General features: G+C 41.3%; 2 protein-coding genes across 2 annotated transcripts; one reads left to right on the top strand and one right to left on the bottom strand.

The window, feature by feature from the left end:
• The first annotated feature begins 8209 nt into the window (after positions 1 to 8209).
• On the top strand, positions 8210 to 10942 carry fem1a (fem-1 homolog a). Its single transcript, XM_088907740.1, has one exon. It carries the CDS (start codon positions 8343 to 8345, stop codon positions 10191 to 10193), a length of 1851 nt encoding a protein of 616 aa, XP_088763866.1. The 5' UTR covers positions 8210 to 8342; the 3' UTR covers positions 10194 to 10942.
• Positions 10943 to 14892: 3950 nt separating this feature from the next.
• On the bottom strand, positions 14893 to 19373 carry ticam1 (TIR domain containing adaptor molecule 1). Its single transcript, XM_088907738.1, has 2 exons — positions 19215 to 19373; positions 14893 to 17568 (listed from the first exon to the last, which is right to left on the bottom strand). Exon 2 carries the CDS (start codon positions 17449 to 17451, stop codon positions 15217 to 15219), a length of 2235 nt encoding a protein of 744 aa, XP_088763864.1. The 5' UTR covers positions 17452 to 17568; positions 19215 to 19373; the 3' UTR covers positions 14893 to 15216.
• Positions 19374 to 22056: the final 2683 nt, after the last annotated feature.

Genomic DNA, 22056 nt, shown 5'->3' with positions numbered 1-22056 from the left:
GTCTCGTAGAATCATCAGCTTACCTCTACCTACTGTATGTCACCTGTTCCTAATGGACCATAACAACTGGATCCACCTCATTTCTGGCCAGGAGCCTGTCTACTACTACTCAAGGAGTACAGACCAATAGGGAGGCAATACACGGTATGAGATTCCCTATCCCTCATGCATACTACACTGTCCAAACCTCTAATAATAACTCTAATAGATTGAGGCCCCCATTATCATTAGATCCCTTTTTTCTGGAAAAGCAGTCTGTGAACCAACAATCTTCCCATATTCCTCTGGGCTGTCAGGATCCAGATCTAATTCAAGGGATCCTGCCACTGTCAGGATACAAACTAGAACATAAAATTATGTAAATGCAACAAATTAAAAATACACCAAAAACATTTCCCACCAAAGAAACATCTACCAAAAGGAAGACTGTAAAGTACTTGAGGGAGTTCCTAATCTCCCAGAAGCCAATTAAACACAAAACAGGGCATGAAACATTTACATGTTGCTAAATTATATTATTGTAAGCAGTGCTATTCAATATTTAACTTACTGTTGTTAAATCAATATGCTCTACAAGTTCCCAAATGATTGTTACTGCCTCTATTTATTTTGAAATGATCTATCATTGTTGTAGATTTTTCATGCTGCATAACAAAGTTTTCAGAATTATAGTTTATTACCTGTAGGTTATTGCACCCCCTTTATGAATCTGGGTTGAAACAAGGATTTATGGATATACAGTATTATACTTCTGCAATGACCTGATCTTTTGAATTCATGTGTAAAGGTTTAAAAACCTGGACATTTTGTGACCAAAGAAAAACACTCAATGTTAGGAAAAGCAATGAGCATAAGTTAAAAACTTCCAAGTCCTAAGTTTGGTGTATGCAAAGAGAAACTGAATAACTACTATAAATAAAATTTACAGTAAACTAAGCTAACGTCCCTAAAGTGAAATTAATTTAAGCTCTAGGCTAGTCTTCAGCTTAAATTGTGAAAAGGATGACTACATCTTGTTGAACTTTTCTAAATAATTAAATGTATTTTATATATTACATAAAGATGTTCTAAGAGAAATCAAATGCTTACAATATCAGCAATGGTGTGTGAATAACAGCATTGATGATTTGGATCTAAATATTAAAAATGTGGCTTTTTAAATTTTTATTATTTTCTATCTTAATTGCTGTCCCCTTACTATTTTAATTTTACTCTTACGATATTTTAATACATTTACAATCACCATTTATTTTTGTTATACCCACCATATTTGAAATAAACAATATTGTGTGTTTCACATCTTGACACTCAGCTGTGAATGCTGTGAATGCACACAGAATGAATGTGTAGGTATCTGACTGCCCACCATTGAGCCTCTTTTAATATTGATTTCTCTTTTAATATCAGAACACAGCACCACATCAGAGGCTCAGGGCCAACTGGAAGAAAGGTGCATCTCTGACTGGCTGCTCCACATGTCTGCAAGTGCCAACTGATCCACCCTACCCCAGGAGACACTCAGCCACTTGGAGAACCAGAGTCACAGTTTTACTTGTTTTTTAAATGTGCAATACTTCCAACACATTTATGAACAATATAACAGGAAATGTATTGAAAATGAATACAATGACGCTCTTGTATTTATGAAGAGAGATGCCACCATTTCAACAATTTCTATTTCATGGTCTCTAGAATAAATCAAATAGAAAAACATTATGATTCAGTGCTATATTCTGTGCGGTAAAAGGGAAATAGATCTTTTTACGATTTTCAGAGCAGCAAAAACACTACAACATCTCAATCCTATAGAGGCAGGACACAGGCGCAGTGATTGAAGACATCTCAGTGTAGATGATGTTAAGCAATGTTGTCTCATGAAATTCTTTCAGATTCTTAGGCAATCTTTAAATCCTGTACAGCCTTATGTGTGAAATGTGCTCACATATTGCAGAAATGCAAGGAGTCACAGTGTAGTTTCATGAAGATCTAAAAGAGGCTTGTTTTATAACCAAGAAGTCTGCTTGAGATCAAACAGACAGAGAGGATCTCTTTCTATCTGACCTGCTTACAATTGTTCATAGACATCCTTTTATACTTTTAAAACATCTCCTCCATGTACTCTATATGATATTGGAGAAGCACATATTTTAGGAGCAATATTAACCTTTGGTCCTTCTTATAGACTTCCATATTTGTGAGACAACAGTGTTCAACCTGTCTGTCAGATTCTTTGTGAGACCAATAGGTGTCTATACAGCATGTCTTTCACACAAGAAGAATCTTTCACACAACAAAATCCTATTGAGAAAATCCTACAATGAGACCTCTCCAAAAACTAAAAATATTTACAGCTAAATTATTTGCAAAAACATCATATACAAATGTAGTATTATAAATGCATGTGGAAGCAAAGAAAAGGCAGGTATGTGTATAATGCAAATTACTGTATGTAGTCTAGATCAATAACTTTTGTGTAAAATTAAATGTTACCTACGAGAGTCTTATAGTGAATGACACTGTTGGAAGGCATTCCACTAGTCACTGCTACATCACCTCCCAGCCACATGCTGTGTATAAATCTCACATGACAAGAGCACAGAAATCAAAAAGTTTTAGCTAATGAAGTCCAACTACATGTTTTACCATATGCTTTGTGTAATACAAGGAGGGAGTCATGAAACTGGCACAGCTGACAATAGATGAAGACAACTTAAACTGTCCAAAACTGATGCCAAGCTCATCTGTGTACAATTCTCTATTAAGAAGGAATGCCTGGAGATTTTCTGGGCCACCTTACCTTCAGTTCTAACCTGTAGCTCAAATACTATCCTCCAGGCATACCTGTAGGCAATACAATCTCATCTTTGTTTATAATGGGTTTAGTGAAAATAAATAAACTAATGCATTTAAAGAAAATCATGAAAGTCGCAGAAAAACACCAAAAAGCATTTCAATTAATGAAAAAGTGTGACAACATCATATTAACTGTTGGACCTTGCTCAAAAGATCAATAGATCACAAAACACTCAGAAAGAACGTGAGATTTATACTGTTGAAAAAAGGTCTTTGTAAAAATATGTACATTGGAACACCAACATGCTATAATTTATGATTTGACAGATGCATTGGTGTACACTAATATTCCCCTGCAAAAAGTCGATAATTATATGTGCATTTCTCAACAAACATAATAGAATGCCTATAACATGTCAACCGTCAAAGGAGTTCTTACCACAGACTGCTGATTTGTTCACAAACTGTTGATTGTTTCAGACAAATTTACAAGTACTCAATCCAGTTGCATTGCAGTATATTAAAGCATAGCTGTGCAAATATGATCCTTCAAGCTTTGATCCCTGCAGGTTAACTGTTAACTAATCCTAATATAATAACCTTCCCAACACTGAAGAATGTTGAAGACTGCATGAAACGGTGAAACACTTCCACAGAATGTTGTTTTGCTCTTGGGTGCAGCAGTTGGCCTTCACTGGGTTACAAACACCATTAAAAGTTTTTCTATCCTTGATAGCAGTCCCACTGAAAATACATTCATATATTCAATACATATTAATATGTGGAAAACATACTGTAATGATAGTTTTAACTAATCCTTCAGCATTTTTGCTAAAAATTGTGAAAAATCAGAAATATCAGATAGCCATGTGCTTGCATTGCAATATTTTATTAAGAAAAAATATTTTAAAAGTCATTACACCAGGTATGATCAGCATATCTGAGAAGCCTGCATTGGATGTAGCAATTCATCAGATGTTTTAAACAAAAAAAGAAAATCAATTTTCCCATTTAAAATTAAATTAGAAAAATTTCCCAAGACATCCTTATATTGCTCCAGATGGGATTTTCAGATATCAAAATCAATATAGAGCCTAGATAACCTCCGTCACTGCTCCAACTTCTGACCTTAGCATTTAAGGTTTTTTAAGTCATCCTTAAAACCATGTTGGTTTCTGTCAAAGTGTAATGGAACTGAGTCTGAAATGAAGTTTAAGTTTTGAAAATTCTACAGAATACTCACTACTATAAACAGCCTCACCTAGTGATAACAAAATGAACCCTTGAGAAAATGAGCAGATGAAAATCTATGCATTTTCATACTTATGATGTTATGTAAGCATAATTACTATAAGTAAGTACTGTATATCATCAGTAGTAATCTTATTATGTAAACATTGATTTAAAAGGAAAATTTCCTAACCTTACTTTTGCATGAGAGGTTTCATAGATCGTTTCTGACTGGACCTTAATTCATTTTCAAGGGTTCTGTCTCTGCTTTGTCCAGGACACCAGCCACAATAAAGAACAACAGTTTCCAGAATGCAGTTGAGACATTCTGTAGCTATTTTAAAACAAGAATTAATGTCTGAATCATATACTATTATCACATTTGATCTATGGACCTGTACAAAACTCAGAGGACGTTTCTTGCTATGACATGTCTCCTTTTGACTAGGAGTGGAATTTAAATGTGAAGTGAAATGACTGCAATTGATTTCTGAGAGAATATTGCTTCCTCTGTAAAAAATGTGTTGGTTTCCATTAACTTAAAGTGATGTATGCTGTCAGCAACTGCTGTACTTGTTTTCAGTTTCTTGAAGCTGATAAGGCTGTCTTGTTTGGCAGACAGTCTTCAACAATTGGAAGGCTGCCTGTCCATGCTACCCTTTCTTAGAAGTCACCAAATGCTTAAAAAGCTCATGCTAAATTGCATTTGACTATAATTGGATCTAAACCCAAGAAAATTCCAAGGGACTGTTATACGGAGATGAACAATTACAGACTGCAGAATTGAAGCTAAAGAAACCAGCACTAAATATTAATGGTGAAGGTAAGATATTCTTAGAATGTGTTTGTAAGATACTCAGACCATTCCAGGAAGCCAACAACATAATGCTCTCTGAAGCAAGCATCCAGCTCACTTTAAATCTAGCTCTGACTTGAAGATGAAAAGTTAACTTTAAAGTCAAATGGCAATTAGTTCATCATGCATAGAGGATGACTTTCATTGTCCAGTATTAACCTTTTTTTGATCCAGGGAAAGATTAGACTTTAAAAGATGATTTATTTCAAAAGTAGCAAAAAGAAGCTGTGATCATAGGCTTCACTGTTCTATATGTATCTACTGAATGCGATCCGTTTCCACCTAACAGGGGGGCTTCATTTTTAACCACGCACGATCTCTTTGACAACAACCTTGAGAATGATAAAATGCAAGAATCTGCTTTGTACCAATAGCTGAATGTGTGGGTAGCACAGAAGAGAAAGCCTTGAGACTCCTACCTTTTGACTTATTGGAAAAATGCAAAGATTCACGACCTTCAAAATTATCTTGATAAAGTGAAAGCTGTCCTTATGTAAGAATTGATAAAGGAAAAACTACAGACATCATTTTCCTTATAAGCAGATGATTTATTACTTTATATTTCTGATCCTGCTAGCTCTATTCTGCATGCAGTGTATATGTTAACATAATTTGGTTATACTGTACGTAGTTCAGGGTGTAAATCAAATTTTGCCAAGAGTGAACTTTTTTCTCATTAATAAGACTGCCACCCAATATCCACTCCACACCTTACCGTTTAAGATTACCCACCCCTAATTTTCCTACCTGGGAATCACAGTTACAAGATCTTACTCTCACCTCCTCAAAGTCAGTTCCACAGCACATCTAGAATGTACACAGCAAGATCTCAGCAGGTGGTCCACCATGTCCTTGTCTGTTGCGTGAATCAATCCTGTTCAAATGACCAATCTTCATAGATTTTTGTATCTTTCTCAGACCATTCCAATACATTTATTCCAAAGACTGCTTTTCAAAAGCTCAATCAAATATACTTTCCTACTTCATTTGCAATAATTAAACCCCATGCTTTCATAAGATCTTCTTACCAAGACCAAAAAAAGAGGGAAGGCATGGTATTGCCTCTATTTCAGTTTTATTATTGGGCAACAAATATTAAGAACCTTTTATATTGGCATCCAACTTGTGTACAGTCAGATCTGGCCTGGCTACAAACTGAAATGAACTCTCATCCCATCTGGCCCTGCTCTGTTCTTCTATTGCTCAGCTCAGCCAGAACCCTGTAGTGCAACATACTCTGGCTCCAGTTCAGGAAGCAGTTTGGCTTTATGTCATTCTCCGCACATTCGCCTCTTAATACTCATCATCTGTTATCCCCTTTCCTCGATGACAAGACATTCCTTAAGTGGCACAGAAATTGGATTGTGACAATTCAAGATCTGCTTGAAAATAACATTTCTATGTCACGTTTTGAACACATTAGAAGGCAATATAATCTGCTCCAATTTCACCTTTTTCGATATTTACAAGGCATATATGTACCCAGTTTACATTATTCCTTTGCCTCAACTAAACACTGACATGGATTCTCTTCTTGAGCTCTCACCTGATGACAAAGGTTTAATCTTAACTTTAATTAAGACCACTGGGTCACAGGGGAGCCTAACCTGGCAAACAACGGGCGCACCTCAGGATTCACCCAGGATGGGACACCAGTCCATAAGAGGGCACACAGACACAAACACAATCACTCCAGGGCCAACCACACAATAAAAATGACTGTTATTGTTAATGTTCAAATAATCTCTTCCAAAGTGGGCTTTTTAATATTGCTCACCCTTTTTAACGAGAAAACATATCTTTTTATATTTATTATGAAATTGTTGCTGCTTACGTTTTGAGCAAGACACTTTACCCAGAATGCAACAGAATCTAACAAATGTTGTGTATATATTTTACACTAATATGTATATAATACATACATTGTGTACATATTTTACATATATTGTATTTTATACGTTTGTCTCTGTACCGAAGCGTTTTTATTCTTCTGACACACTGCCCTCTGGTGTAATTTTTAAAAACAATTTTATTGTGTACTGTACTTCTCTTAAAAATGCTGTCAGTTTTCAGAAAAATTAAATAATGGTTTTCTGGACATTATAAGAGTTTTATATTTTGTAATATATAATATAATATTAACCATATATTATTATTATATCATAAGCATAATATGTAAACAAAAAGTGTTAAATAGCTAAAACACAATGACACTCACAGCGTCCAGTCTTTACGGCTGTTTTTGTGGGAATGTAACCATATCTTGCCATAGTCAAGCATACTGGAAGTAACTTTGTTTATTTTGTGCAAATACCAAGAAGAAGTCCTGCACAGTTACAGTGACATTCGCAGTAAACCGGACCTCCCGGCCTGGGCAGGGGGCTCTGCAGTACGTACTGTACCATCAAAGCAAATTACCTACGACTCAGATAGACAATGTGAAGAAAATAAAACCTTAAGATTATTTGCATTTTTGAAGTCCAGTTTCTGATGTCCTAATATTGTTACAGGAAATGTCCCTTTTCCAAATACTGTAGTAACAACTGGTTAGTTTTTGTAAGAATCCTTTCAAAGAAAATCATTAATAGGAACATGTCAATTTGTCCACTTCAGACCGGAATACTGTGGTTCGGAGGAACCAAATCAATATTCTCAAATTCTTTCTGCTGTTGTTTTTTTGTGTGAGGTCATTTAAACACCACCTTCTTTCCCACAACAAACCAAGGGACGCAATTCAATGTCACTCACTGAGTTTTATTTTACAAATATTAATAAATAACAGATAAAATTACAAATAAATAACAGATTTAATAAATAAATACGTCTCCCGATGTGTTGTGTTTGGAGTTACTACAGGCTCAAACGAAGCTACGGGTTATTTCCTTTTTCCTACATTGATCTAACAATATCTTTAGTAGAAGTCGAGCGCACTCCTCCTGCTGGCTGCCGGTGGATCCGAACCCCCCTCCGACCCCCCCACAGCTGGAGATGCGATTGGCTCATGGGAAGGTCACGAGCCTTCCCAGCTGTTTGACGGGGGCGCAGGGGCCCAGGACACGGGGCATGCTGGGACATGTAGTTACAGTTCTTTGGGTGTTTATATCAGTGAAGGGGATGAGTGATTCCTTAAAAACCGCATTTACCATAATCGCCCGGATTACGTCGAGGAAAAGGTTTTGCCCTAATCTTCCATTGCATTACGGGAATGGTATTTCTATGGAAGCAGCTCTAACCGCTAATCGCTACTAGTCTCATGCAGCGGAAAGACTACAATTCTCGTGATGCTGAGCGCGTATGGTAAACATAGACCTGTCAAAAAAGCAAAGACTCCATTTTGTCAGCAGCCTTAAAATGGCTGAAAATGTAAGCGAGAGGAAGAGGCACAGATCAGATTTATTATTTTAATTTTGAAAACCGCTTTCGCTGGGTTAAATGGCCGACAGAAGATCCAAACGTCGGTAATATGGATATCAAAACGGCGGTTTTTAACGCTGCCAGAGATGGGAAGCTGAAACTTATTCAGAAGTTGCTGAGCAACAAAACTCCCGAAGAGTTGGAAGCTCTTGCCGAGGAGAAGACGCAAGGGGGCACGCCTTTATTGATCGCCTCCAGGTATGGCCATTTGGAAGTTGTGGATTACTTGCTTGAGCACTGCAAAGCCAATGTGGAGCTGGGGGGCTCTGTTAATTTTGACGGGGAAACGATTGAAGGAGCGCCCCCCTTGTGGGCAGCATCTGCGGCCGGCCACTTACAGGTCGTGAGGAGTTTGTTGAAACACGGGGCTTCTGTGAACAACACTACTTTAACTAACTCCACGCCTCTGAGGGCTGCCTGCTTTGATGGCCACCTGGAGATTGTCCGGTATCTGATTGAGCACAAAGCAGACATGGAGGTGGCCAACCGTCACGGGCACACCTGCCTGATGATCTCCTGCTACAAAGGGCACAAGGAGATTGCCAAGTACTTGCTGGAGAAGGGTGCCGATGTGAATCGGAAGAGTGTGAAGGGTAACACCGCCTTGCACGACTGTGCCGAGTCGGGCAGCCTGGACATTATGAAAATGCTGCTCAAGTGCAACGCCAAGATGGAGAGGGACGGCTACGGTATGACGCCTCTCCTAGCAGCCAGCGTGACGGGACACACCAACATCGTGGAGTACCTCATCCACCAGCCGCGCTCCTCCCGCGAGGAGCGAATCGATGCGCTGGAGCTGCTGGGGGCCACGTTTGTAGACAAGAAGAGAGACTTGTTAGGAGCCATGAAGTACTGGAAGAGAGCGATGGAGATGAGGCACGGGGACAAGGGCGGTGTCATCTCCAAGCCCCATCCAGGGCAGCTCGTGCTGGCATACGACTACTCCAGGGAGGTGACCACCAGCGAGGAGCTGGAGGCCCTGATAACTGACCCCGACGAGATGCGCATGCAGGCCCTGCTGATCCGCGAGCGCATTCTGGGTCCCTCCCACCCCGACACCTCTTACTACATCCGCTACCGGGGGGCCGTGTACGCTGACTCAGGCAACTTTGAGCGCTGCATCAACCTTTGGAAGTATGCCCTGGACATGCAGCAGAGCAACCTGGACCCTCTCAGCCCAATGACGGCGAGCAGCTTCCTGTCCTTCGCCGAGCTCTTCTCCTTCGTCCTGCAGGACCGTGCTAAGGGCACCTTAGCCACCCGGGTGACCTTCACTGACCTCATGGGAATCCTTAACAAGAGCGTGCGGGAGGTAGAGCGAGCCATCGCCCAGCGGGACAACCCGCCGGAGGTGTCCCAGTTCACCAAGGCCCTCTCCATCATCCTGCACCTCATTTACCTGCTGGAGAAGGTGGACTGCAGCCCCGAGCAGGAGCACCAAAAGAAGCAGACCATCTACAGGCTGCTAAAGCTCAACCCCAGAGCTAGGAATGGCTACACCCCCCTGCACATGGCTGTGGACAAGGACACCACCACAGTGGGCCGCTACCCTGTGGGCAAGTTCCCCTCCATGCAGGTGGCCCTGCTTCTGTTCGAGTGTGGCGCTGATGTGGACTCGCGGGACTACGACAACAACACCCCCCTGCACGTGTCTGCCATGAACGGAAGCCCAGAGATCATGAACGTGCTCATTGAGGCCGGCGCCCACTTCGATGCAACCAACTCCCAGCGCAAGACCGCCTACGAGCTGCTGGACGAGAAGGCCACCGCCAAGAACACCATGCACCCCCTCAACCACATCACCCTGCAGTGCCTTGCCGCCCGAGCCATCGAGAAACACAAAATCCCTTACAAAGGGCTCATCCCCGAGGAAATGGAAGCCTTCATCGAGCTGCACTAATCCTTTTGTTCTCTTTCCACTTTTCTGGAAAAACATGCATAAAAAGGAACTAGCAAGTAACAACCTATTTAACTCTTGTGTCTGTATGTCAGTTGGCGCTACAGCTTAAGAAGATGGTGGCAGCATAATGTGTTGGTGGGTGGGGGTGGGGGGGGTTACAAAGTTGCCAAAAAGCTTGCATGTTGGGGAAAGTATTCTCAAGCAAGGAACCACCAGCCTCATGGGTACAGAATTTTGTCTGTCTAGTGCCTAGTTTTGTTTTGTTTTTTAACTATTTATCGCTTTAATGTTTTTTTTTAATGTTACTAAAACAGTCAAAAAAGGTAATCGAGATAATGTGAGATCTGCTCTTAACAGACATCACTGATGGCTCACACCAGTGTCTGTCATTCAGTACAGATACTTGTAGACTTGGCAGGTCCGGTTTGCTCTGTCCAGGGCAGATTGTATTAGTATTGTTGGGACTCCATTGATGCTTATAGGAAATCATCCCTGCAAGTTAGATTCTATATCTACAAACTGGGAGCAGGACAAGCAATTTTCCACACCTTGGAGTCTTATTGTTTTTTTGTTTCATTTTTCTTTAGTTTTTGTTTATTTTACCTTATTTAAAGCACTTTGAAGATCTAGTTTGTTGTTTTGCATCAGGTCCCAAATTCAGCCAGTAACTGTTGTTCTGTGTTTAATTTAATACCTAAGCAAAGACAACGCACACAGAATTAAGGTGCCTGAATAAAATTCAGTAATCCTAAGAAGGTGTACAGAATTTTTATTACATGAACTTGCACAATTGACAAAGCAGGGATAATGTCTCCCATCATGAAAGTTGCAATCTGATCTTGTGCCATTGCTCAGAGTGTTGTGTTCTCAAACTTGTCTACTTTTCATAAACAGATCCACAGTCAAAGGTAATATAATAATGCTTAAATTAATTAGTACTGAAAGGACAACAGAAGTTATACTAAAATAGTGCTTGGAGATACAAAACACTAATTTTTAATTGCTTTGTATAAATGGCTTAAGTGTTCCTTAATTTCTTAGTATGAGTTTTCCTTGGTGTGCTTGTGCCATTGTGACTTACAATACATTTTCAGCTTGCTTTTAAAATTGGCCTTTTGCAATATACCCCTTACATGGGAAACACTAGAAACAATTTTGTTCAGAGGGTTTGCATAATGCCGTAAAGTTTAAACATGTAACTTCAGCCATAGCAGCCAGTAATCAGTAAACAGTATACATAAAATAAAAAAGGGCATACAAGTGGCACCAGTATAAAACTGAGCCACTGCTTTGGATATGTCTGCCTGATTTGGTGCTGGCAGGATTAAACAATCAGGATTCGTTCAAGAAAAGGAGAAAGAATCTAACTTTTCAGGTACAGCACTTGCATAATCAATTTCCATCTCATCCCGTACAGGGCAGTCTATGTATTCATGCAGAAATACTGTATTTTAAAAGAAGTTCTTTTAGACAGTCATAACAATTTAAGTTGTTCAACAAAGACAGAATTTAGTATTAAACAGAAGCTGCTTATTTTTCACACCACAGGACAACTTTTCTATTTTTTTTTCAGGTTCCTCAGGCTCCTTTCGACTCCATTTTTAGCAGCACTAGGTCAAATACCATCTTATTTTGTTTAGTATAATTCTGGAGAAATTAGGCCTGTTCGTCTGGATATGGTGCTTAGTGCTGTGCTGTGAGAGCCCTGTTTAACTCCCTGATCCAGCAAAGGACAAAAAAGAATGTCAGGTTTGTAGGGGAAGCCTGGCTCCTGTGCGTGATATTCATAGTAGCTTGCACACTTACACATGGTCCTTTTTATAGCTGAATTGAAATAGGAGTATGAAAGTAAAAATACATGCTGTTCTGTGCCCGCCCTGTGGTCTCTAGTGTGGGTTAAATGAGTCCTGGCAAACTGATTCCTCTTGGATTAGGAAAGTTACTAGCTGTCATGACTATAATTCTGCAGCAGAGTTGAGAGACGATTTTAAGAATTAGTGGTCATCGTGCACTACAGGTGCAATGGTTAGAAGCAACAAATGAGGTTTAAAAGAGTTGGTGCTTTTCTGTGTAAACTCTGGGTTAGTAATCTTTTTGCATTCCTGAACTGCATCCTTTTTAAATACAGACTAAAAGAAACTGGTGATTAATTTGTGTTGTAAGTACAGTGGTAGCATTTCTCCTTTCTTAACATTACACAACCTGGAAGGGAGTGTATGTGACCTGATGAAGCACTGTACAGTTCGACAGCATTTGCATAGTTGCATAAATATGTTACTTTGTTCCAAACTGTCTCTTTTCTTTCTGTCATTGTTTAAAAAAAACATCTTTGGCAGACATAACTGTGATTCATAAATGTTTCTTTTTGTTGCCGTTGCATTTCAGCCTGTTTTTCATCACAAAATGATCTTCTCTTGCTACAAATATAGCAGAGCAAGCACTACACAGTACCTACACAGTACCTACTGTACCAGTGTACTGTATTACCTTTATCCATTGCAGTATTTTCTAGTGAATCATAGGGCAGCCTGCTTCTCAACTGAATTGTTTAAATAACTGAAAAAAGGAAACACCTTCTCAGAGAGTGTATTTACTGTGCAAGTCCCTGAGGTGGTTTATCTCCATCTGTGTATCCTTCACAGCCCTACAGAGTTCTCAGAACAGGGAGGGCAGTTTGGAGTGGTGTGACAAGAGACATCTCCCACACCCAGTTTTTAAAAAGCACTCCATTGCCTGTTCAGGGATGCACATGTGTTAGTGAAGCAGGAGCTGGTCTCAGTCCCTTTCACTCCTAATATACAGTTTCCAGCTCCCAGCTCTTGACCTTTAGTGCTCTGAATCGTCATGCTTGTCTTAGTGACCCTCTGACTTCTGTTTCATGTTCCAGCCTAGATTTCAAAAACTGAACCTAATTAGAGCTTTTAAGTGAATGGTTGTATTAGGCTTTTCTAACTGCTTTTTTATTGTGGTTTCATAAAACACCCTGCTGGGGGGGATTGTAAATTTAATTCAAAATCTTATGCAGACAACAGGAGGGATGCGTTTTTCATCAACATGCTCATTGCTCCTTTACAGATGTTCTTGAAACCAGCATTGCAGCCTTGTCAGGTGGCAAACACTGTTGAGGTTCTTTCAGCATTGTTTTGTAAGAATCTTACAATGTGTTTTTAATTTTGCTTAATTGGCTACTCCTTAGTGATTCATAGACACAAGTGGGAATCACACTTTTCAGAGTAAACATCCTTAGTTGCTGTTCTGGAAATGTGAATTGGTGCAGATCCTGTACCCAGAAATTAGTGCAAGGTTGAAGTGCATTTGTAACCCTGTTTAATTTTATATGTGAAAACAATCCTTAAATGTTCTTTTACTAGTGTGTGAGAAGAACATTAATTATTAATTAATCATGACTGAGAGCTTGTTTGGAATGAAAAGCAGGAGAAACTGTGATAGCAGTCTGTGCCTTTATCACAGAGTATAAATCCACATGAAGAACAGCTTTTAATGCAGATATTCAGACTGTAAGACTGCAGTATAATGGTATAATAACCTACTGTGCAATATGATTTGAATTAAAAGTAGTTTGCCGGACTGATTTTTAAACATATACCTCAATCCGGTATATATACAATAAGCTCACATTTGCTATTCATGTTAATGCAGCTCCGTGAAGTTGCTCCCCCTACAGACAACGTCGTAGGGAAACCAAACCGGTCTCATTTGTTAGTGAACAAGTAATAGGTTTATTTCATGCTGAAAAAAAGAAGAAAGAGAACACAACGTTTCGGCCGTGGAGCCTTCTTCATTTGTTAGTGCTGCGTTTGTGCTCCTTTCGCTCCCGAGATATAGCGCCTTGGGTTTCCGGTGATCACGTGACCATGCACGGTGACTTTGACCTCCAGTGACCCCGTCTGCCGAGTTCAAGCGTCTGTTACCGGTGCGAGAGTAACGGGTCTGCCATTGTGTTCCTCTGTTTGCCCGGGTGGTGGGCGGCGGTGGATTTTGCATTTAATATCAGTGTCTTCTGTGCGTTTGTGTGAGCAGGAAATTTGTCACGAATATCACATAGCCTAATCAGAAGAGTTGCGGGTGTAGTCTCAAAAAGCGAACACTAGCAAACAATTGCATGTTCTTACCAAGAGGCTTGAACAAGCACATCTTAATACTTCGTAGCGGTGTGCTTTTTTAAAAATCTGAAGAAGTGACGCACCAACGGACGTGTAAAGATTCGACCTGTCAGTCGATCCACTTGTTCAAAAAAGACTTAAATCTGTAACTTTGCGAACAAGACCGCTGTTGCTCTTTTTATGCAAAGCACATTCGTCAACGTGAGAAAGAACCAGGGTGTTTTTAAGGGGCAGTACGTACAAGGTTGTCGCGGGTAGTAAAAAACACAGCGAAAGGGGAGGCTTTTGTTGAAGACATGACAAAGGTAGAAAGAGATCTGGCGAAGTGTGGAACAGAATCTTGCACAAGAGAAGATAATATCCTTATGTTCCTACGATGCTCCATTCTAAACGAGTAACCGAAGTAAATACCAACTACGATAAATGTAGCTGCTGAAACTACTCCCTAGCTCCGTGCTAAAATGTTCTCCATTGCAAAGACCTCAGAGTAACAACTGCTGCCCTCTAGAGGACACTGTAAGTAACGTCCTAAATAAAGTAACACCACGGTTGTTAAATACCTCCAACCAAAACATGCCATATTTTCACATTTATTCTCTAAAACGTTTTTTCCAGGAAGAAGTACCTTTTCTTAGACACCTGTAAAAGATCATTTGTATTTATACCCGTGATCAGTATTCTTTCTGCTACAAACAAAACTCTGAAATATCATTTTTTAAATCAGAAGAACATTGCCATATTCTTTTCATAGGAATCTCCTTCTTTGCTTCATATGCATCTGCCTACGACAATTTACAAATTGTGGGAAAAAAGTGCAATACCACTTAATTTCCCCACCTTGCATGTGCTTATGTAGGAAAATCTGCTCCTGGTGCTTTGATCTGAAGGTCAGACTGTTTTCATAAAAAATTATTGATGGCAGGATCAGGCCCTTTTCCCTCCGCAGAAGGAGCATGATCTTCGCCATCTCCCTCCCCAGTTCGCTCAACGGCCACCCCAACACTCATGGAGGAATCATTGCCGATCATAATGTGGCTGGCATTGTGGATCTGGATGATATTTGAGGGCTGGCAGGCAGGAGCACCAACCATGTTCGCAAACCCATCAGAATGATATCCCTGCGGCACCTGCTGCACGTGCGTGGGGAAAAAGTTGTAGAGCCCAGCTGGGCTGAACGGGAAGGCAGAATAGGGGGGCCCCATGCCACGGGTTTGAGTACATGGAGGGACAAAATGGGGTCCACAGAACATTTGGTCAGGCTGTACATTTGGGTTTGAGAACTGTGGCTGGGGCATGCCTGCCATCCATTCTGCATACATCTGTCTGAGTAATTCTTGCTGTAGATGTAAGCGCTCCTGTTTCAGCTCAGCAGTTCCACTGGCTGCCTTGACCAAGCGCTCATGTCTGGCATTGACTCCTTTTAATTGCTCTTTCCTTTCCTCAGCTGCTTTTATGCTTTGCTCCATCTTCCAGAGTTGTCTCTGTCTTTCAACTTTCTCAGGTGCAAAGGTCTTTCTAGCTATTTTCTCAAAATTCCTAGTTCTCCCCTCATCCAGGGGATTATAAATCTTAAGACACAGTGGCATTTCTTTCCGGGTTAGAAAGTTCTCCCTGGGCAGGAAAGGAATGACAGTGTTGTATTTGTGTTGGTTCTCAATGGAGTTCATGAGAACAGAGTTGGTTTTGTGCTCCAGCAAGCGAGTGTTGAAGTTCTTTGTCAAAAGGAGAATGGTGAAGGCAGAATTGTCAATGGCATCCTGTATGCAAGTCAAGGTGTGTCTCCCAGGAACTGCAAAGTCTTCGCTGAAAGTAGCACCTTCCCCAGCCCCCAGGCTCTCTAATTTCAACTGCAGTTCACTAGCAATGTCACTGTCCTCTGCTGCATGCAAAATTACAAAAGAATAAAACTTTTCGCCACTATCCTCTTCTTTAAATCCCAAGATGGAGGGTGAACTCCTAGGAGAGTTGTTTTTGGAATCTTTAATCTCACTCTGGACATCTGTATCAGAAGACTCTGCAGCTGCTGTCTGTTTGACCTCCAACAGCTTCTTTCCAGGCTGGACTGGAAAGTCAGCACTGGGTTCTTTGGAAGTTATAGTCTGATGACCTCCCATGGAGACAGTGCTTTCCAAAGGTCTGGCATGACTTCCTTTGTCCAGGAGGGACTGTGTAGTGTCTTGTGGATCGTGGCTGCTTTCAGGTTGAACATGAACAAATCTCTTGTCCACAGACAGGTTTCCCGCTTCTTCTGCTCCTTCCTTCTGTTCTTCCAGGTGAGTCAGAACAGAAAGACCCGGGGCCTCCTCCCCAGGTAAAGAAACAGCTGAAACGGTGCCCTGTCGCTGAACTGACGTGCTGCTGATTGAAAGTCTGCCTATGGACTCCACAAAATCCTCTTGGTGCCTCTCGGAGGAGACTATTTTCTGATCTTGTTCTCTTTTAGAAAGAAACGCGTTGGTGGGGGACGCGCTGACCTCCAGGTGGCTGGGAAAGGACACCTGACTCCCGCTGGAGCTCCTCAGTGAGGATGGAGAACTGCGGCTGTTGGCTGCAGAGGGGTTTTCAGTCCTCGTGATCTGTATGGCTGGGCTTCTATGCTCTGGTTTCCAGGGAAGATATGAACAGAGACCAAGAAAGGACTTCAAAGTTGTTCCGCTATCTGGCAGGCCTCCGCAGTCCAAGTGTGGACCACACTTTTCCTTGGCTTCCATTCTAAGCTTCCCTACATCCACCTTACATGTTCCCTGAGCGCTCTCACACGCCCTGATGGCAGCTAAGTAGGCTTCATCACGGAAGGAGTCTTTGCACAAACCCTCATCAGCCAGAATTTTAAAGACCCGAGCGAGGTCAATAAGAATATCGGCAGAGAGCGAGGACCCCTGAGCTTTGGGGGGGCTGTGACTGTTCGCAGTTTCAGCGAGATAGCTAGCCAGGTCGTTGTTTGTCAGCTCCCTGAGCTCTGCCAAGGCTTCCGCCTGCTTGCTGAGGCTCAGCAGAGCCAAGGCGCGCACGAGCCGCTCTGCCTCGCCACGGCCCAGCTTGAATGTGAGGCTGAGTAATTTCTCAGGGGACGTGGCGGAGAGGAACCTGAAAGCGGCTTCCAGGCTCGGCGCACACTTTCTCTTCTCGGCCATTCTTTTGTTGTGGTTCTAGGACGGTTCAAACTGCATCGCAGAGCCCAGCGTCATGCTGTCCGCCTTCCTCCCAGGAGGGTATCGTCACCTGCTTGTCTTCCTTCCATGGAACCACACCTGTAGAGGCAAACATGAGGACCAACCTGAGCAGCTGTGACGGCAAAGCCCAAAACTGGCTTCTCATGAAACAGTGTCCCACTTCATGAAAAAGTTGTTAAACATGCTGTTTTCCTGCAAAATGAACACTGAATTCCTTTCAAGCATGTAACATTTTGATTATAGGTTTGATTATACCTTTTGACTATATATGACAGAATCTAATTTGTTAGGAAACAATAAATGCAGTTTTAATTAAAGTATAGGAGAAGTAACAGAAACTCAGTTGTCCTTCACCTCAGCTACTCTGACTCTAATCCCACTGGATGTCGCTTCTTGGAAAGCTATGAATACCCCAGCGAGTCCCTCTCTTCCTTGTATCCCTCCTCCATCCCAGCTCCAGCTCTTTATTTCCTCCTCCTCCGGCCAGGGAGTTAAACCAAAATGTCTTGTGCCTGAATTCTCAATTAACACTCCTAATTTTTCTTATGGAGTGTTATTCCCCATGAATTAGGGCTCTCCCTGGTCTCCGGTCTATAACAAGACTAAATTTGGCACTTGTTCAACCTTGGTCCTCAAGGGGTCACAATCCAACAGGTCTTCTGGAAGCTTTAAATCCTTCACTTAACCAGTAAATACAAACCACTCCCTTTCATCATAGTTCTTCTCTTTTGTCATGTAAGCTTTATCAAATTCTGAAGCTTAATTTTTAATGAGCTAAACCCATCCACTAGCTCACACCTTGCCCTGGAGAGACAGTGGTTTGTATTAACACAGCACACAGAATTTCATTCCCACGTAGGAACTACAATTTTCCCTCTTGGCACTTTGGACATTTTTAAATTTCTTAATCGTTAAAACCTGAGCTACAGTATGCAGTGATGCAAACAAACTGCACAGCATATAAATGAAAGGGTGAACATTAACATTTGTGATAATAATGTGCTGCTCCACAGCACTGAGGAACTTGGCGAAACTAATTAAATTAAGTTTAGATCAATAATAATAAGTTAGATCAATCTTAATTAGATCAATTCAACCTTAGCGCTAAGCTATTGACTTAATGACACCTACAAAACTCCAAAAGCTTGGAAATCCCAGCCTCCACCACCAGCATCTGATCAGCACAACTGACTCAATATTGCTGCAGGTAAACTTACCTGTCCTCACCTGTTTTCATCCGGCATCAAAAAACCGTCCCTGTCAGCACACCCTTGTACTAGCAAAGCACACCAATACTTTTGCAAGTTACAGCATGTTTTAGTTTGTACATCCTGTCTAGAGCTCTGGTCCTTTATTGGGGTGACAACATGGCGTTGGGGAATAGCAAAGACACAACGGTTTCAGGGGTGACACGTGAAAGAGTCCTGGTAACCGTATACTTCATGATTACCTTACTACAGGGTTAAACTAACAATTTCCCAAAGGGCTTATAAGCCTCGTTAAGAAGTCCCTATCTTCTGCGTCTCTTCCGTGCAGTGAAGTTGTTCAGTTTCGGTCACCTGTGCGGAATGGAGTTACGGGGTGCTTGTTTTCCATATGTGATCTGACAGCCACTGCAGGAAAAGCTGTAAACCTCCACCGTCAGCAGCACTTCGGCTGTGTACAATTCGAGGTCGGATGCAAACGGATAGCTGCGATAAATACAATTAAAAAAAAACACCAACCTTATGTATGAACGTCCCCAGCCAAGACATTTAATTTTAAAAATCCAAATCTTCAAAATCGTTAATTTGAAAGTAGTTTGGTAATACCTTGCAACTAATCATCTTCACTAATCCCAGGAGGAGGAAGACGGAACCTCCAACATTTACTGGCTGTGGTTCGTGCACATCCGGAAACCCCCATCCAGTACAAAGTCCTGCTGACGGCACTTTCCAGCCTCCAGGAAGCAACAGCGAGAGTTTCACTTCAGCTCTGATTGGCCTGATTTCTTGACTGGGGCCTGGGCGCACGGTGATGGCCGGAGTCTCAGCATAATGTGCAATGTTACAATTCTTAATATTATCCCAGTGATACGCATTTATAAACTATAATTAAATGGACACTCTATGGTCTCATTACTTTTTTTAAACCATATGCTCAGTTTAGTAAAGGTGTGTTGACCCAATAATTTATTTTTTCATTCACAGAAAACACCCCGTTCACAGCTTCGGAAGATTATGATGTCACGACCCATTTTTAAAGTGCTGTCCAGCTACAGTATTTTGCCACTTGAATGGTTAATTGTAATGTTACTGTATGTGTTTGCCTCATTCAATAAGATTACAGCGGTTCGCAAGCACAGCAACACGACAGGTGCGCCGAAACAAGTCTCCGCTCGCCAGGTAAAGGGGGCGAGCTTCTCCGGTTTGTCCACAAGGTGGAGGCAGAGACGTAGTAACCGGCAGTGAAGCCCCTAATCTTCTGTGTTCGATAATAAACGATATTTCATCTCGGCCACGGAGGTGAACTACAATCTGTTGCAACTGTTTCACATCTTCATGCCTTTAGTACAAGTTAGGGTTGGACGTGTCATTCGCCTGCAGGTGTTTTTTTATATTTCATTGCCATTCATTAATAAAAAACATACCAAGAAAATTGAACATATTCAAGTTTTTGATTGTTCTTTGCAGTCTTTGCTGACATTTAACTTCTTTTCCAAAAACAATGTTCAGTTTGAGGATTCAAGTTTTGGTTAAAAGGATTCATCCTAAAAGTGTATACAGTATTTGTAATTCACCTAAATGGTACATCATCAGAAGGTAGTGAATATACTGCAAGGCAAAAGTCTCAGAAACTTCTGTTTTCACTCATGTGCAAAAACAGCAATTACATCTTAACCTGCTCTTTATTTACAAAGATTAGAGGCTGTGTGCTCACGCGGCTCGCAGTGCGGGGGCCCTGGGGTGCTGTCTCTGTGGGATATGTGTGTTCTCCCCATGTTTGTGTGGGTTTCCTCGGGGTGCTCCGTTTTCCTGGTTCTATTCACCTTACTTTATTTGCCCTTTTCTCATTTTATTTACCTGGTATCATTTAAAAAAACTTATTGTGGCCAGATATCAATGTTTAGATTGTATCATCTGATCTCATCTGGTGTAACATTTGCAGTTGTAAAAAATCTAACTCCATTGCCACATATAAGTATGTTTTTATTATGTTTAGTCATTTTGAAGATGATTGTAATTCAACAGTATTTTTAACAAATTTGTAACAGCATTGTGATGTCAAGTAGTCCTAGATTTTATTTCCCTTCTGTAATATTGAAACACACTATAGGTCTTAACACTACAGACTGCCTTGTTACTGCTACCAAAAAAAACAACAACCTTAAAATGTTGGCATTTTAAGAGCAGGTGATAATTAAAACTGACAACTCTCCTAATATTCTTGTTGTTAGGTAGATATATTATTTTCACACAGTCATTATACTTGACCTGACCTCCTTAGAAAACCATTGTGAGCTCACAGATCTCCTGCTGTTTTTGGTTAACTGTACCACCCACACCAGGCCTCCACATCAGTTCCTCAAGTGCAAGTTTTGCTTAAATCATCAGCAGCATCAGACCTGTGAGGGTTTAATTGTGCCTTGATTGAACTATTGTAACCCTGTTAGTTGAAGGCTTGTGCTGGTGATTTAATGAGGCCTACAAAGCCTGCTGGTCTGGTGCTCCATGGATACCAGGGGAACAGTTTGTTATCAGGTCCTTCACGCACAGTGAGCTGAGGCTCTTAGCAGGCGGGACTGAAACACCAGGCCCTCCAGCCCACATGTACTGCCACAGCTTTGGAAGGTGCTGGTGGCCTTTGGTCAAGATCTCAATCAAACAGCTTCAGCATCAGAAGCCTGTAAAAACTCTTTCAACCACCACTTCTGTTTGTGTCTTCTAGGTCTATTTTCCTTCCTAAAATGAACTTCACTTTCTCGTCAACAACCTCAGGAAGCTCCACTATTTGCTGTCAGGAGCTCCTGCAGATAAGTATGAATTCCACATGGTACTGAAATACCTGTACCAGATCTCATCCTGGGCTTCCAGCACGATCACAAGCAGCTGAGGCTGCAGCAAGAGCAGCCGTGGGCAGGATTGACCTGCAGGTCCCCTTCTGTCCACTGGGTATTGCACTGACCTCGGAGGATGAACAAAACTGGTCTTCTGCTCTTCAAGTCCAGCCACACAGCCTCTGCAAGAGTCTGCTCATTTGTCTGGTGGTTCCTAATATTTTGTCCATGCAGTTTTTTGGGGTTAACTTTGTCCCTTCATTTCAGCGTTTTCAATATGCAAATCAGATCCCAACAAAGTCTTCTCTGTTCTAAGCTGAAGAAACACTCTTTTATCCTTTCAATGTATGTCACACTTTCCATGAGGAAACTGTTCTAGCAGCTCTTCCTTTGAACTCTTTCCAGTGCAGCAAAGCCTTGTCCGCAGTACAACGACAAAACCAATCACAGCTTTCTTACTGCAACCGTGCAAGTTGGCACTAATGGCACAAAAAGGAAAATAACTTTCAAAGACAGCTGGTAGCAGGCTT

This window comes from Atractosteus spatula, chromosome 28, assembly GCF_055471065.1.
Source record: "Atractosteus spatula isolate fAtrSpa1 chromosome 28, fAtrSpa1.hap1, whole genome shotgun sequence".
In the NCBI taxonomy this organism is placed as follows: Eukaryota; Metazoa; Chordata; class Actinopteri; order Semionotiformes; family Lepisosteidae; genus Atractosteus; species Atractosteus spatula.
This window is presented reverse-complemented; position numbering and strand designations above follow the sequence as displayed.